The 14,154-nt window shown below is 37.4% G+C and overlaps 1 protein-coding gene across 1 annotated transcript; it reads left to right on the top strand.

Moving 5' to 3' along the window:
* The first annotated feature begins 5,878 nt into the window (after window positions 1–5,878).
* Window positions 5,879–8,726, top strand: LOC126614349 (L-ascorbate oxidase homolog). Its single transcript, XM_050281957.1, has 3 exons — window positions 5,879–6,246; window positions 6,812–7,918; window positions 8,104–8,726. The coding sequence occupies exons 1-3, from the start codon at window positions 5,999–6,001 to the stop codon at window positions 8,402–8,404; spliced, it is 1,656 nt and encodes a 551-aa protein (XP_050137914.1). The 5' UTR covers window positions 5,879–5,998; the 3' UTR covers window positions 8,405–8,726.
* Window positions 8,727–14,154: the final 5,428 nt, after the last annotated feature.

Raw genomic sequence — 14,154 nt, 5'->3', positions numbered from 1 at the left:
ATGCAAGATAACCATAACCTGTATATGAGTGAAAGTAGGACACTTACCATGAAGGATTTCATATGGTGTTTTGTATTGGAGAATGGGGGTTGGAAATCTATTGATGAGATGGACAGCGGTTAGAACACAATCCCCCCAGAAATGTAATGGAAGACGAGCCTGAAAACGAAAGGCACGCGCCATTTCAAGAATGTGGCGGTGCTTGCGTTTTACAACACCATTTTGCCAAGGCGTATAAACACATGAATGTTGGAAACAATGCCAATATCCCTGGAAAAAAAAACTTGAACAAAGTAACTCTCCACCATTATTGGTTCGAATGGTTTTCACTTGTGTGTGGAAATTGTGTTTGCACAAAAGAAAGAAATTGTTTAAGTAAATTGTGTGTTTCAGTTTTCTGGTGCATAAGGAAACCCCATGTAAACCTAGAATAATCATCCACCACAGTTAAAAGATATTTGGCTCCAGAAAGAGAATTGATTTTATAAAGGGCCCTAAATGTCGCAATGAATAAGTTCAAAAGATTGCTTAGTATTAATCGAACTAATGCCAAAAGGAAGATGATGTTGCTTGGCCAAAGGGCATACATCACAAGCATAATTCAAATGAAAAGGGAAATTTAACAAAGTTTTTGCCATAAACTTCAATCTAGAGGGTGATAGGTGGCCCAAACGTCGGTGCCATAACTCGGTGGATGAGGTGACAAGGTTGCAAGAAGGTTGGGCAGAGGGTTGCGGCCTTGCTGAAACTAAAGCCACCAAATAATAGAGTCCTCCACGTAGTTTACCCAAACCAATCGTTTTCTTCGTAGCCAAGTCCTGCAAAATACACCAAGTAGGGTAAAAGGTTAAGGAACAAGCCATTTCACTGGTTACTTGGCTTACAGACATCAAATCAACTTTGAAAGTAGGCACACATAAGACATTTTGTAAATAAATCAAAGGAGTTAAAGACAAACTCCCAATGGAGGTGTTGGGAGCTTTTTCTCTACTAGGTAGTTAAACAAGTGGTATGGTGATATTCTTGGTGCAATGAGTGAGTAAATTGTGTGAAGATGTAATATAATCCGTAGCACCACTGTTGATTATCCATCGACATAAGTGCTACGAGATATTTGGCAAACCCGATGAACTTCCAACGACATTGGCTTAAGGAACATTAGTTTTGGAAAGTTCTGTGTTGTTCCATTGCCGTTCATAATGGACAAAATTTGTTGAAACTGATAATCAGATAGGCCAGGTACTACTGAGTGCAGTTATTGCATGGAAACATCGCCAATAGTGGCATTGTTGGCAAAAAAAGAACCTCCATTACGCTTACTGCACCGTCCACCATTATTGCCACGTCCACCACCTTTGTTGGGATTATGAAGGCGATGTTCGAGGGATATCCATGCAGTTGGTAGCATGTGTCAATGGTGTGGTGATCTGCATCACAATGAGTGCGATGAAGTGGTTTACGGGAAGAATAGCTATTGTCATTCTGACTTTTGCCCTTGGTAAACTGCCATTGCAACAACCTCTGCAGCTTCGCGTGAATCACTCACATCACGCTGTTTTTCTTGCTGAACAATCACGGAATATGTTGAACGCATAAAAGGCAATGGACTCATCATCAAAATTTTACCTCATGCAACACTATAAGGCTCATTAAGCCTATAAGAAATTGCATTAGTTTGGTCTTCTCTATTTGTACACCTTGTTTCTTCAAAACGCCATAGGTACATGACTCATGATTGTCATAAGATGCAAGCTCATCCCACAGACCTTTCAACTTGGTATAATAAGCAGCAACGGATAACTTGTCTTGAGAGATAGAAGCTATATCTCGTTGAATTTGAAAAATTATAAGTACATTACCTTAGCTAAAACGATATTCAAGATCCTGCCAAATTGTTTGGGTTGTGGTATAGTAAACCACATTATCATGTATAGACTGGTCGACGAAATTCAAAATCCAGGAAACGATCATGTCATTGCATCACTTCCAGGAAGCATAATAATTTGGTTTCTTCTTTTCATCAGGAACCTTTAGTGTGCCATCCACAAAACCTAACTTGTTATTCGCATTCAGAGAAAGCTTCACAGAACAACACCAAGTGGCGTAGTTGTCTCCGTTGAGATGGTCGGCATAATGGACAAAATAGGGATTGGAAGCATCAAGTTCACTCCTATTAGAGTTATGTTCATTGGCCATGGCTAAAAGTTGGCACCGACAAAGGAAAAATAAGCAACGGGAAGAAAACTAAGGTCTTTTGTTTACCCTAGCTCTGCGATACCATGTAAAATAATGACTGAACAATATATTTGCCAGAATGAGGATTTCATTCATTGAGTTGAAATATATATACAACTGTGATCTTATAATCAGAGAATACAATCAAGTAAATATAATGTACAAAGTCAACTGTAATCAATTACAATCAAATCATATTCTTGGCTGCTAATCTATCCCTGACTTCGTGGGATAGAGTTGACATCCCAACAGAACCAAAGTATGCATATTAACCAAACCCTAGTTTGGTATGATATATATGATGGATTGGATTATTTCAGTGGAGTAAAATTTTCTATTATATATGAACCACTAATATTTAGGGTTAGTTTTATGCATATGCTTTCTTTGATCTGTTATATATAAAAGTTGATGGTCGAATGCCAAAGGCTGATATGCTTATATGGATACCTTTTCTACTGCATGTTTTATTATAAGAGCTATTGTGCGAAGGTTGTATAAATATGGCATCGGCTCATCAATTCATGAATTGATTAATTTCAATAGAAAGCATGTTTTGATTTTAAAAGATAATATATGCAACTGGTTTCATATCTGCACCTAGTATCTATCTTATCAGAGTTTACATGTATATCTATTATGTATTGTTATAGCTTATATCAAAATAAAGGGTCTGTCAATATTGGAAAGGCTTGTATTATATAGGGAAAATTACACAAAATTACCTCAATTATAGGTCGCAACACAATTTCATATCTCATGTGTTAAACATTACAATGTCATATATCAACTTATGAATTTGTTACAATGTTAGACCTCAATTAATAAATCTGTTAAATTGGCCGTTAAGTGAGGAGGGTACCGCCGTCGGCCATCGCACCAACAATCAAAGAACAAATTGATTATAATCTGAAAAATTGTAAAGCTTTTCCAAAATGCATTCTGAAGAAGAAAGAGAGCAAAATCGTATATTTATAGGAAGGTTAGGCACTTTGCGCAACGAAACCTTTGTCGCACAAACATCTGCAGTGAATATAGTTTTGATTCCTCTTATTCACATGCACTGAATGCTCTGACCAAGAAACTAAATGACCTTTGTGCGACGAAGGCTTTGTCGGGCAAGGTTTATCACCTTGCACGACAAACATTTCGTCGCACAAAACATTTAGATTTGAAATATGGCCGTAAGGTTATCTACTTTTTTGCGCCCTTTGTGCGACAAAGCTGTCATCGCTAAAAAATGTTGCGCAACAAACGTGAGGGATTGTAATTATAAAATTTACGTAAACATAGATCTTTAATATCTATATTTACGTAAACTTCATAATTACAAATAAATAGTCAGTTATAATATTTATACTAAAAATAATTAAAAAACTTAAGTAAATTGAATTAATATTCCATGCAATTATTTAAACAACAAAACATGAATTAAAGCCTAATTAAGTCCAAATACATAACCCATAAAAAAAACTTAAACTTAAATATTGTCCTCATAAACATAAATTTAAAACTACTATTTCGATGGTGCTCCATTCTGCTCCACGGCATAACATCATCGCCTCTTCCATCAACTTCATCAACTCTTCGTTGGTATCATCAAGAGTATAGTTACACTGTTACACATATGCAAATAATTAATCCCAACATATAACAAAAAAAGTTAACAAAACTTCAACATTTGTCACACTTACTAATAATTGATCCATCATCGCCTTCTTCACATTATCGGACACATATTTCCAAGAACGTCACTCAGCAGTAGGACAATGACTCCGCATTGCTGCATCAATCGTATACGCAAACTCCATATATTGCCTCATATCATAGGGCCCAGAGGGCACACTCTGCTCTCGGTTTTTATCCTCCATGAAGAGAATTGTGAAGAATAAGAGGGCAAAAGCGCATATTTATAGGAAGGTTAGGCACTTTGCGCGACGAAGCCTTTGTCGCGTAAACCTCTGCACTAAATACAGTATTGATTCCTTTGATTCACATGCACTGAATGCTCTGACTAAAAAACTGACTAGACTTTACGCTACGAAGCCTTTGTCGTGCAAGTGTTCTGCTGATTACCATGTGTTGAATGCTCTGACCCAAAAACTAAACGCACTTTGCGTGATGACGCCTTTGTCGCCTGAGGTAGCCATGGGAAATCCTTCGTCGCACATTTATTTTCGCCCAAAAAAAAATATATGTGATTTTCTTATTGACTTTGCACGACAAGCATCTTTTTTTCATCTTGCAAACTTTATTGCGCAACAAAGTTCTCCATCGTGCAAAGTGCAGCAACCTTGCACGACGAAGATATTTTTTTTTGTTGCACAAAACGCCCTTGAGCGATATAATTTTGTTTATTGTGCAAATAGTTTTTCCTACTAGTGTGTGTAGTGGTTAGGATGATATATAAATGGGTCATGTTGACAATTATTACTATGTAGAGACAAATTTCCTAAGATGAGACCAAGAAAAATTATAATCTATATGATTTGCAGTTTATTCATATGTAACTGGCCCAAACTGGGACTAAAACCTTTTATGACCAAATATAGGCTATTTCTATATAGAGCTATATAGAGCATCACTGTAAAGATGTTCTATATTGTAATTAAGATTCAAGAAAAACGAAGAAAATAAGTATAATGCTTTCCTCCTTATCCATGAGAGGAATCCACATTTCTTGCTCACATGACACCATTTTACCATACAAATATCATAATTTAAAGGGAGCTTTAACGAAAAGCTTCCGGCACTGTTCACTTTAACGAAAAACCACATTTTTTTTACACTAAAAAGTGAATCTTGGTACTATTCATTACCCTTTATTTTATTATTATCGTTAAAACTTAAAGCTTTCAAGTCATTTTCATTAGTTTTCCTTAATTTAAATTGTTTATTGTGTTCATTGTCATAAAAGTTATTCATTTTGAAGAACATTTAGATTTTCATATTTTTTGAACAAATAAAAAAAAGACATAATTTTTTTTTGAGTACATCGATATTTTTACACTAAGGGAAGAAGGAGTTCGACTAAGCCACATAATGGGCAACCTAATTTGGTATTGAATTCGCCATCCACGAGATTCTAACCTAAGACCTCTCACTTTCAAATGAAAATGAATATTATCAAACCGTAATACTGAATGACAAAAAAAAAAAAAAAAAAAAACAGACAGAAACTAGCGGTAAAGAAAACCTAAATTGTGTTAAGAGTATTTTTTTTTAATAATATTGGGTGTCAAGACTTTAGCCCTTAGATGACTTTCTAATAGGTGACAAACTTAAAATAAAAGTCAAGCAGATTCAGACAAAATCGAATCAAAGGATACGTATCCTGTATGGAAAGATGGTCACAAACTCAAATTAAAATTATAAATAATCGTTGAAATAAAATAAATATTTGTTTTCCTCCAAATACTAACAACTTAGTTTTCATATTTCCTTTTGAAAAATTAATTAATTTTTTATGGTCTTGGGAAGAAAGGGTCGGAAGGGAAGCGAAGGGATGTGGAGACAAATGTGAGGAAGGGCGCATTGCAAGGAGCAAGAGAGAAAGGTAAGCTAGGAGACAATAACGGGGAGTTTGAATGGTTGGGAAAATGTCATATGCCAGTATATAAGAGGAGACGGAGCTACTTGGGACAACAAAAGCAAAAGAAGACAGTCATCGTCTTCCAATTTCCCACTGATACAAAATATAGAAATAGAGGGAGACAGAGAAAGAGGCATCGATTTGTGCGTGTGCATGTGAATTATAAAAAAGATGTCTGGGATGATTGTTATGCTGCTGTTATGCCTCTCAGTGGGGACAATTTCGGTAGTCAACTGTGGAGATCCTACCATTTTCTTCACATGGAATGTGACCTACGGAACCCTCTCACCCCTAGGAGTTCCCCAGCAAGTCATTCTCATAAATGGCCAATTTCCTGGACCCAACATCAACTCCACCACCAACAACAACGTTATCGTCAACGTCTTCAATAACCTTGACGAACCATTCCTCATCACATGGTACGTACGTTAACTTACTAGTTACTACTACGCACGCAATTATAGATTTGCAAATTTGCAATGCAATCCAGCCCTACACCTTTAGTTATTGATTAACAAGAAATTAATTAAGGGGTTTTTGAACTTTAATCCTTCAAGAAGATTAAAATTTAATAAAAATTTGGTGTTAGATTGGATATTTATTTTATTAATGTGTACTTAATTCAAATTCATATTATATTTTTGTTTTAATATTTAATAGATATCTTATTTAATATCATTACATTAAATTTTAAATTTATTATTATACACATTTTAAGTCATTAATTTTATTTAACTTCCTCTAATTAGTGTATCTAAACGTCCATATCATAATATATTTTATAGTTTAGTGTGCTGAAATGTCCATACCTAAATATATTGTAGTGAATTAATGGCACATAAGAAAATATGCAAAAACACAAGTGTATAAGACAATTTTTTCTAAGCTTCATCTTATTTTGCGATTAAAATCTAATTTCCTAATTAATTAATAACCATCACATCCATCGATCCCAATTATATATATTTGATTGCATGCTTGCAGGGTGGGTGTCCAGCAGAGGAAGAATCCATGGCAAGATGGAGTTCTTGGAACCATGTGCCCCATCCCCCCCGGTACAAACTACACCTACAAATTCCAAGTCAAGGATCAGATTGGGAGTTTCATGTACTACCCTGCAACGGCCATGCATAGGGCAGCCGGTGCCTTTGGAGGCCTCCGCATCAACAGCCGTAATTTAATTCCCGTTCCTTACGCTGCTCCCGAGGATGACTACACTGTCATAATCGGTGACTGGTACACCAAAAGCCACAGCCAACTTAGGAAATTCTTGGACAGCGGCCGTAGCATGGCCAGGCCTGACGGCGTCCTTATCAACGGCAAATCAGCAAAAGGAGATGGCAAGGACGAGCCCCTCTTCACCATGAAGGCTGGCAAGACTTACAAGTACAGGATCTGCAACGTGGGGCTCAAGAACTCCCTCAACTTTAGGATCCAAGGCCACCAAATGAAGCTTGTCGAGATGGAGGGCTCCCACACCGTCCAAAACACCTATGATTCGCTTGATGTGCATATTGGCCAATGTTTCTCTATGCTTGTCACTGCCGACAAGGAACCCAAGGACTACTACATGGTGGCTTCCACCCGATTCACCAAGAGCGTGCTCACCGGCAAAGGCATCATCAGATACGAAAATGGTAAGGGACCTGTCTCCCCTGAAGTTCCCAAGGCTCCTGTGGGATGGGCCTGGTCTCTCAACCAGTTCCGTTCCTTTCGCTGGAACCTCACTGCCAGCGCAGCTAGGCCTAACCCTCAGGGATCCTACCACTATGGAAAGATTAACATCACCCGCACCATCAAGCTCATCAACTCTGCTAGCAAGGCCGACGGGAAGCTTCGCTATGCCATCAACGGAATCTCCCACGTGGACCCTGAAACCCCACTCAAGTTGGCCGACTACTATGGAATCCGTGAGAAGGTCTTCAAGTTCGACACCATGAAGGTTGATCCCCAATCACCTGCAGAAAAGATCACCATGGAATCCAATGTTCTCAATATAACCATAAAAGACTTTGTGGAGATCATCTTTGAGAACCCGGAGAAGAGCCTCCAGACTTGGCATTTGAACGGATACGCCTTTTTCGCCGTCGCGTAAGTGCAGCTATGCATGCCTGCATTTTCTCTCTTTCTCTTTCTCTCTTTCTCACACGTGCACGCACGCACATATATATAGCTACTTCACTTTTAACTAAGAATATATACTTGTATAGTTTCGTCAAAATATGTATCATATTGTTAATGATTTCTTCTCTATCTGTGTGACTACTGATCGTCAGCGTGGAGCCCGGGAAGTGGACCCCAGAAAAGAGGAAGAACTACAACCTTCTCGACGCCATGAGCAGGCACACCATCCAAGTGTTCCCCAAATCTTGGGCTGCCATCCTATTAACATTCGACAACGCTGGAATGTGGAATCTTAGGTCAGAGCAGCCGGAGAGGCGCTACCTAGGACAACAGCTCTACGTGGGAGTTGAAAATATTAAACGCTCCCTCAGGAACGAGTACAACATGCCAGACAACGCCCTTGTCTGTGGCCTCGTCAAGGGCATGCCTATGCCCCCGCCTTACAGCACGTAAGATATTTCACCGCCATGCCATGCCGCTTCACACTAGCTATATATGACAGAGATACCAACATGGATGGAGAGGACAGCGGAGGATTCGAATAGTGTGCGCGTGTGAGTGAGTGTGAGACAGGAGAGATCATTACAATTTATGTATTTCTTCGCAGCTATTTAAGCAAACAAAGTTAGGGAATGGTAAAGAATAAGAAGGGTTGGAATGTATGGCATTACATTTTCCTACAGACAAAAAAATGAAAAGAAATCCCGTTACATTTTTGTACTTTCTATTTAAGGTTTAATCTCATTTTACTACCATGAAGTTTTTTGGTTTTCAACATTTAGTGTATCAAGTTTTTTTCATCCGAGAGTGATACCTGAAGTCATAATTTTGGGTTACTTTCATATATTTGTCTTTCATACATTTGTTAAGTTTGCTGTTAAATCAGTTGTTAACCGGGGATGTGGTGCTACGTGGACGATGATTGGACGTCACGTGTCAATATCAGTCCACATGAATATTAAAAAATAAAAAATAAAAAAATTGAAGATTTCACAAAACTCTTTTGTGTTTTGTGCATTTCCCTCTGAAATCCCAAAATTTGTCTCATTCTCGTCCCGCCTCAGTCTTCCAACTCCACTCCAACCTTTCGATTTTTCCTTTTTTTTTCTTCGATGCATACAGGAATTGGGAAGCAGAGGCACAAAAGATTTTTTTTCCCCAAAATTGTTAACGAAATAAATTTGGAGGAAAAATTAAAAAAGAAAAGGGCAAGTTTATTTGAACACATCTAACCTCTTTCTACATCCAACTTACTCTCTTCATACATATTTTTTTTTAATTAAAGAATTAATATCTCTTTAAACCCAAATTTATTACCTACACTACCCTCTCAAACCCAATTCAAAATATAAAGTTATCTTTACACCCATTCCCTTTATAAAATAACATCTCTAACTGAATGTTTTTTTTTTTTTCGGGATAAGGATTGAAACTTGACAACCGTGTACACCAATTACCTTATATAATCATCCACATCTATAAGTTTATAAATTACCTTCTTGTCTTTGAATTTTTCTTCACTTTGGTTGCTAAGCTTTTTGGATTTCGTTGGTATGTTTTGTTTGCAGGGATAATCGCATAGTCAATTAGGATTGTGGGTTGCTTACAGCAATATCTGACATTGAGGTTAGCCTTCTTCTTTTACCTGCATATTCTTCCTTATTTTGCAGCTTATATTTATGGATTTTTTTTGGGTTTGAATAGGTTGATTATATTGATATTCGAGATACGACATTACTCAAGGTTCTTGGATATGAGAACCTTGTTGAATTTGGCATGTTAACTTCATTTGCTTATACTCTAGAGGAAGACTTTGGTGAGATTATGGTGGCCACCACTAGAGTGGAAACTATGCTCGGTGATACTGCCATTATTGTACATCCTAATGACGAGAGGTATAGACAACATGCCATCCATCCTTTCAATCCATCCTTTCAATGGAAGAAGAATTCCTATAATACGTGATGAAATTCTGGTTGATCCAGAGTTTGGGATTGGTGCTGTGAAGGTAAAGTTTAACATATAAGTTCCAAGTGATTGGATTAAATTTGTTTTTTCTGGTTTATGTTTCACATATGTAAAGATCTTTATGCTCTCTCTCTTTGGCTCATGCAGATTAACCCAGCCTATGATCCTAATGACTTTCCTTTGCCCCTGTATAATTGCATATGACTAGCATTTCCATGGCTGTTTTTTTTTTCCTGCTACCAAACCCATCCATAGACTTGGGATCCAAGAGATCCTTCTATAGATTTGAATTTGCTAGAAAATGCAATGCAAGCTCTAGTTCAGTCCTTCACTTTGTCATAAACCTTTGACCTTGATGCTTTGGATTTGGATGGAGACATGTCACCCGCTAGTGAGTGGTCAAGGTTTATGAGGTTGGACAATCATTATTTGCACCAAGAATCAAGTTATATGTCTTTACACTACTATCAAAAGTTCTTGCAATGGTGTTTTGGGGGCAGACAGACGACAGAGACAAACAAATATGATACAATATAATATAATAAGTATGGAATGTAATCCAAAGAAGAAGCAAACAAACAAAATATTCATAAATCAAGTCATACCTTAGTTAGAGGATTCAAAACTTCAAAATCACTATCCATCAATAAAAAAGCTTGTTTTTCTCTATCAGAACTATTAGGGTTTTAGCCAAAATGGAGGTAGGATACAAAGGGTGATGCTAGGGGTTTAATTATAGTGTCTGGGTTTATTGAGAAATTTAAGTTTTATTATTAATTTCATTTTGTACTTAATAGTAATTATGCAATAGGGTAAAATAGACAATTAACATTTAAAATTTAAGTTGGGTGTAGAAAGAGGTTACATGGGTTTAAATAAAATTTCCCAAAAGCAAAATAGAAAAAAAAAGGATTGTATATATAGCTGGAAAAAGCTGGAATGCCTACTCCTCCAAAAAGCGCTTCATAATCTTCACACTTGGTTCCACCACCTGCCCCTCCCAAATCTCTGACCACCTTTCTCCGTCGTCATTTTCCGGCGTCGACGTCACAACGACCGCCTCTTCATATGCTTCTCTCCGCTCCCAATCTTAGAATCTCCCGACCCATCACTTCCATACCCGACTCACATCTTCCCTTTCCCCTACTCTCTTCACCTTCCTTCCATTCTCTCTTCCTATTATTCCGACCTTTTCAAAAACCCTAATCCCCAAAATCTTTTTGACCCATTCGACTTTGACTTCGATTTCTTTTCGTCCCACTCAACCAACCAATTATATTTCGACTTCAACTTCTTGGTTCTTGCAAAAAAAAGGAAGGTAGTTGAGATGGCTCTATTGGGGTAGGTCCAAGTGCTGGAAGTTCACTTCCGTCTGTGAGGAGCTTCTTGATCCTTGGGAAGGAAATACAAAAAACATGAAATACAGGAAATTGAGAGGGGAGAGGGGAAAAAAGGGAAGAAAAACAAAAATTTTGGCAAGTGAGCAAAAGAGTTTTGTGAATTTATAATTTTTTTGATAACGTAGGCCCATATTGACACATGACGTCCATTCATTGTTTATGTGGGTGCCACGTCACTGGCTAACGGCTAATTTAACAGTAACCTTAATGGATGTATGAAAGTGTCCCAAAATTATAACTTCAAGTACCACTCTGTTATGAAAAAAACTTGATGTACTAAATGTTGAAAACCAAGAAACTTCAAGGTTGTAAACTAATATTAATCCTATATTTAATTTGGAATATTTTATCATCTATTTTTTACACCTATTTATTTGGTTTATTTTGCCATTTTATTATTTTTCTTTTATGTATATGTAGAGTAATTTTAGAAAGATTGTTTTTATAAATCACATTTTGTAAATTACATAATGTGGTTGACCATTGGTCTTGTTTATTAAATTCTTTAAATTATGAAGTCTTACTTATCGTCACATCATGTGGTTTACAAAATGTGATAGGTCTCCCTGGCATTTTCCATGTATATAGAGGGTAATACAATTATCACATTTTTCATATTGTATTTGTACAACCTTTTTAATAGAGGTAGACACACCAATATATATGGGTCACATCTCTATTGAGGTGGTACAAATGTGGTAAGAGTAACATTTCTAAATAAACTTATAGGCATAACATGGTCCACCACCAACATCACCGATATTATCCCAACTTAACAACTTATTACTAGTTGTTAGGTTTTATCACAAAAGGCTTCAGTAATATTAAAGGTGGAAACTCCCATATATTAATTGTATATTATATTGTCATGTAATCGATGTGAGATCTTATTCTCCAACAAGCCTCTTCACAATCACAAGTGACTTCACACGAAGTCACTCGGGAAACCAATTCAAACATCGGGAATTGGTCAAGTTATTATACTAGAGATAACACATGATTTTTCAAGAGCCCAGCTAGTATTCAGTAGTCCATCACTAGAGCCAACGCACGGATTTCAGAAAAACCTAGTTATTCGATAGTTATTCATTAGAGCCAATGCACGACTTTGAAGGCCAAATTATCAGTTAATGTTGGAACCAAATTTGTGCACCTATATGGGCGGTGGTTGAGTGCAAATTCGAGTAAACTTAAGCAACCGGCAAAACAGTAAACAACAGTGGACAAGCCTAAGACCGCGGGGAGAGGGTGTGTGTGTCGGCCAAGACTCTCCGACAGTCAAGTTAGTGAATGATTTTAGACTCAAACAATGGGCAAGATGATTCAAGTGTTTAGATTGTGTTACTATAGATGAACCCTAAATCGATGTATTTATACCATGGGGAGAGAGACATTTTTAGGATATAAACTTCATTCTAAGTTGGGAGAATCCTAGATGATATCTAGAAGTAGATATTGCACCTTCTTAAGAATTATGATTACTTACAGCGCATGCCAATCCCTAGGTTGTAGGAACTCGAAGACTTATAGGATCTGATGGTGGCACCGCTACTCTGTCCGATATAACTCAACTCGGAGCTGGTGAGTCTATACTAGACTTTTAAGGTAACTGTATTTGGACCAGCCTTACTCCAGCCTTGAAAAATCATGGTTTTAAAAATATTCTGTAAACATGTGTTGATTGTTTTACTCATTGCCCCAGTTCTCGGGTCACAGGCTTTCATGATTGCAACGTGATGCCTAAGGGGAAATCTTCCTAGCCCAAATTGTGTGTTCAACTCTATTGAATCTTAAATGAAAGTTCTTTGGAGACCTGGTCGCCCGTAGGTGGGCTGAAAACATTTTTTTAATCATATGTGTCGGACCTTAGCGTTTCCGATCAGATCACCTTGGTTGGCCTGACCAAAGCATTTTCACATATTGGAGCTCAATTGGAATAAAATTCTTCTTGGGGATTACCTATTATGGATGATGCCCCATTCGAACCTGCTAACACATAGTGTTGTAGAACGTACTTGGCTTAGTATGCTGGTTCATGATGCAAATAGTCGTACTCAGGGTCGAATTTCAGAGCCACCATTTGATGATTTCTGGATCGTGCTTTCGACTATTCCCTTGAATGGCGTAGTTATAACCCATAACCTTACTGGTTGTATAAACATATTGGAGGTCGTATGGTGCATTGGGTCAAGGCATCATGTGCCTATGCCCCTAGCCCGACGACCGTTATTGTTCTTATTACAGCTTGAGCTCAAGTTGCTAACCGTTCAAGACGAACTGGCTAAAAAGGCTCTTCTAACAGTGTAACTTTGAACTTTTTGAGACTTGCATATGTGTGCAGTTTTCAAAGTTTAGGCCTTGTTTTAAACGAGTGAGGTACTCCTTGGAATAATCAGTAAGGGGTTTGATTTTCTTTAGCCGGGATCATATCTCTCAGCACAAGTTTTTATCTTTCTCGGGCTTTTTTGTTCGTCATTATTCTTAGGTAGCAAGGTAAGGTACTACTTGTTGATGAGATAGTGTCAATGCAACCATTCTCGATCAAGGATAGTGTTGTAGAGGATGAGCTATTTATCATGACACACCTCAACCCAGATATCTAAATGAGACATGGATGGCACCTGCTGGCCGCCACTTGAAAGTGATGAAAGCCATGAATATATGAATTTGCGAGGACAAGAGAGAACAAGTAATTCAAAAAATCATATCCTCAAGAATATACAAATGCTAAGAGGCAATAATAATAATCCAAATTAAACATAATCAAAACAGAATGTCCAATAGCTACAATTTCAAAATGAAAGATGTACGAATATGTCCAGAGCATACCACTAA

This window comes from Malus sylvestris, chromosome 3 (assembly GCF_916048215.2).
Source record: "Malus sylvestris chromosome 3, drMalSylv7.2, whole genome shotgun sequence".
Taxonomy (NCBI): domain Eukaryota; kingdom Viridiplantae; phylum Streptophyta; class Magnoliopsida; order Rosales; family Rosaceae; genus Malus; species Malus sylvestris.
The sequence above is the reverse complement of the archived record's forward strand: the minus strand, read 5'-3'. Positions and strand labels throughout refer to the sequence as shown.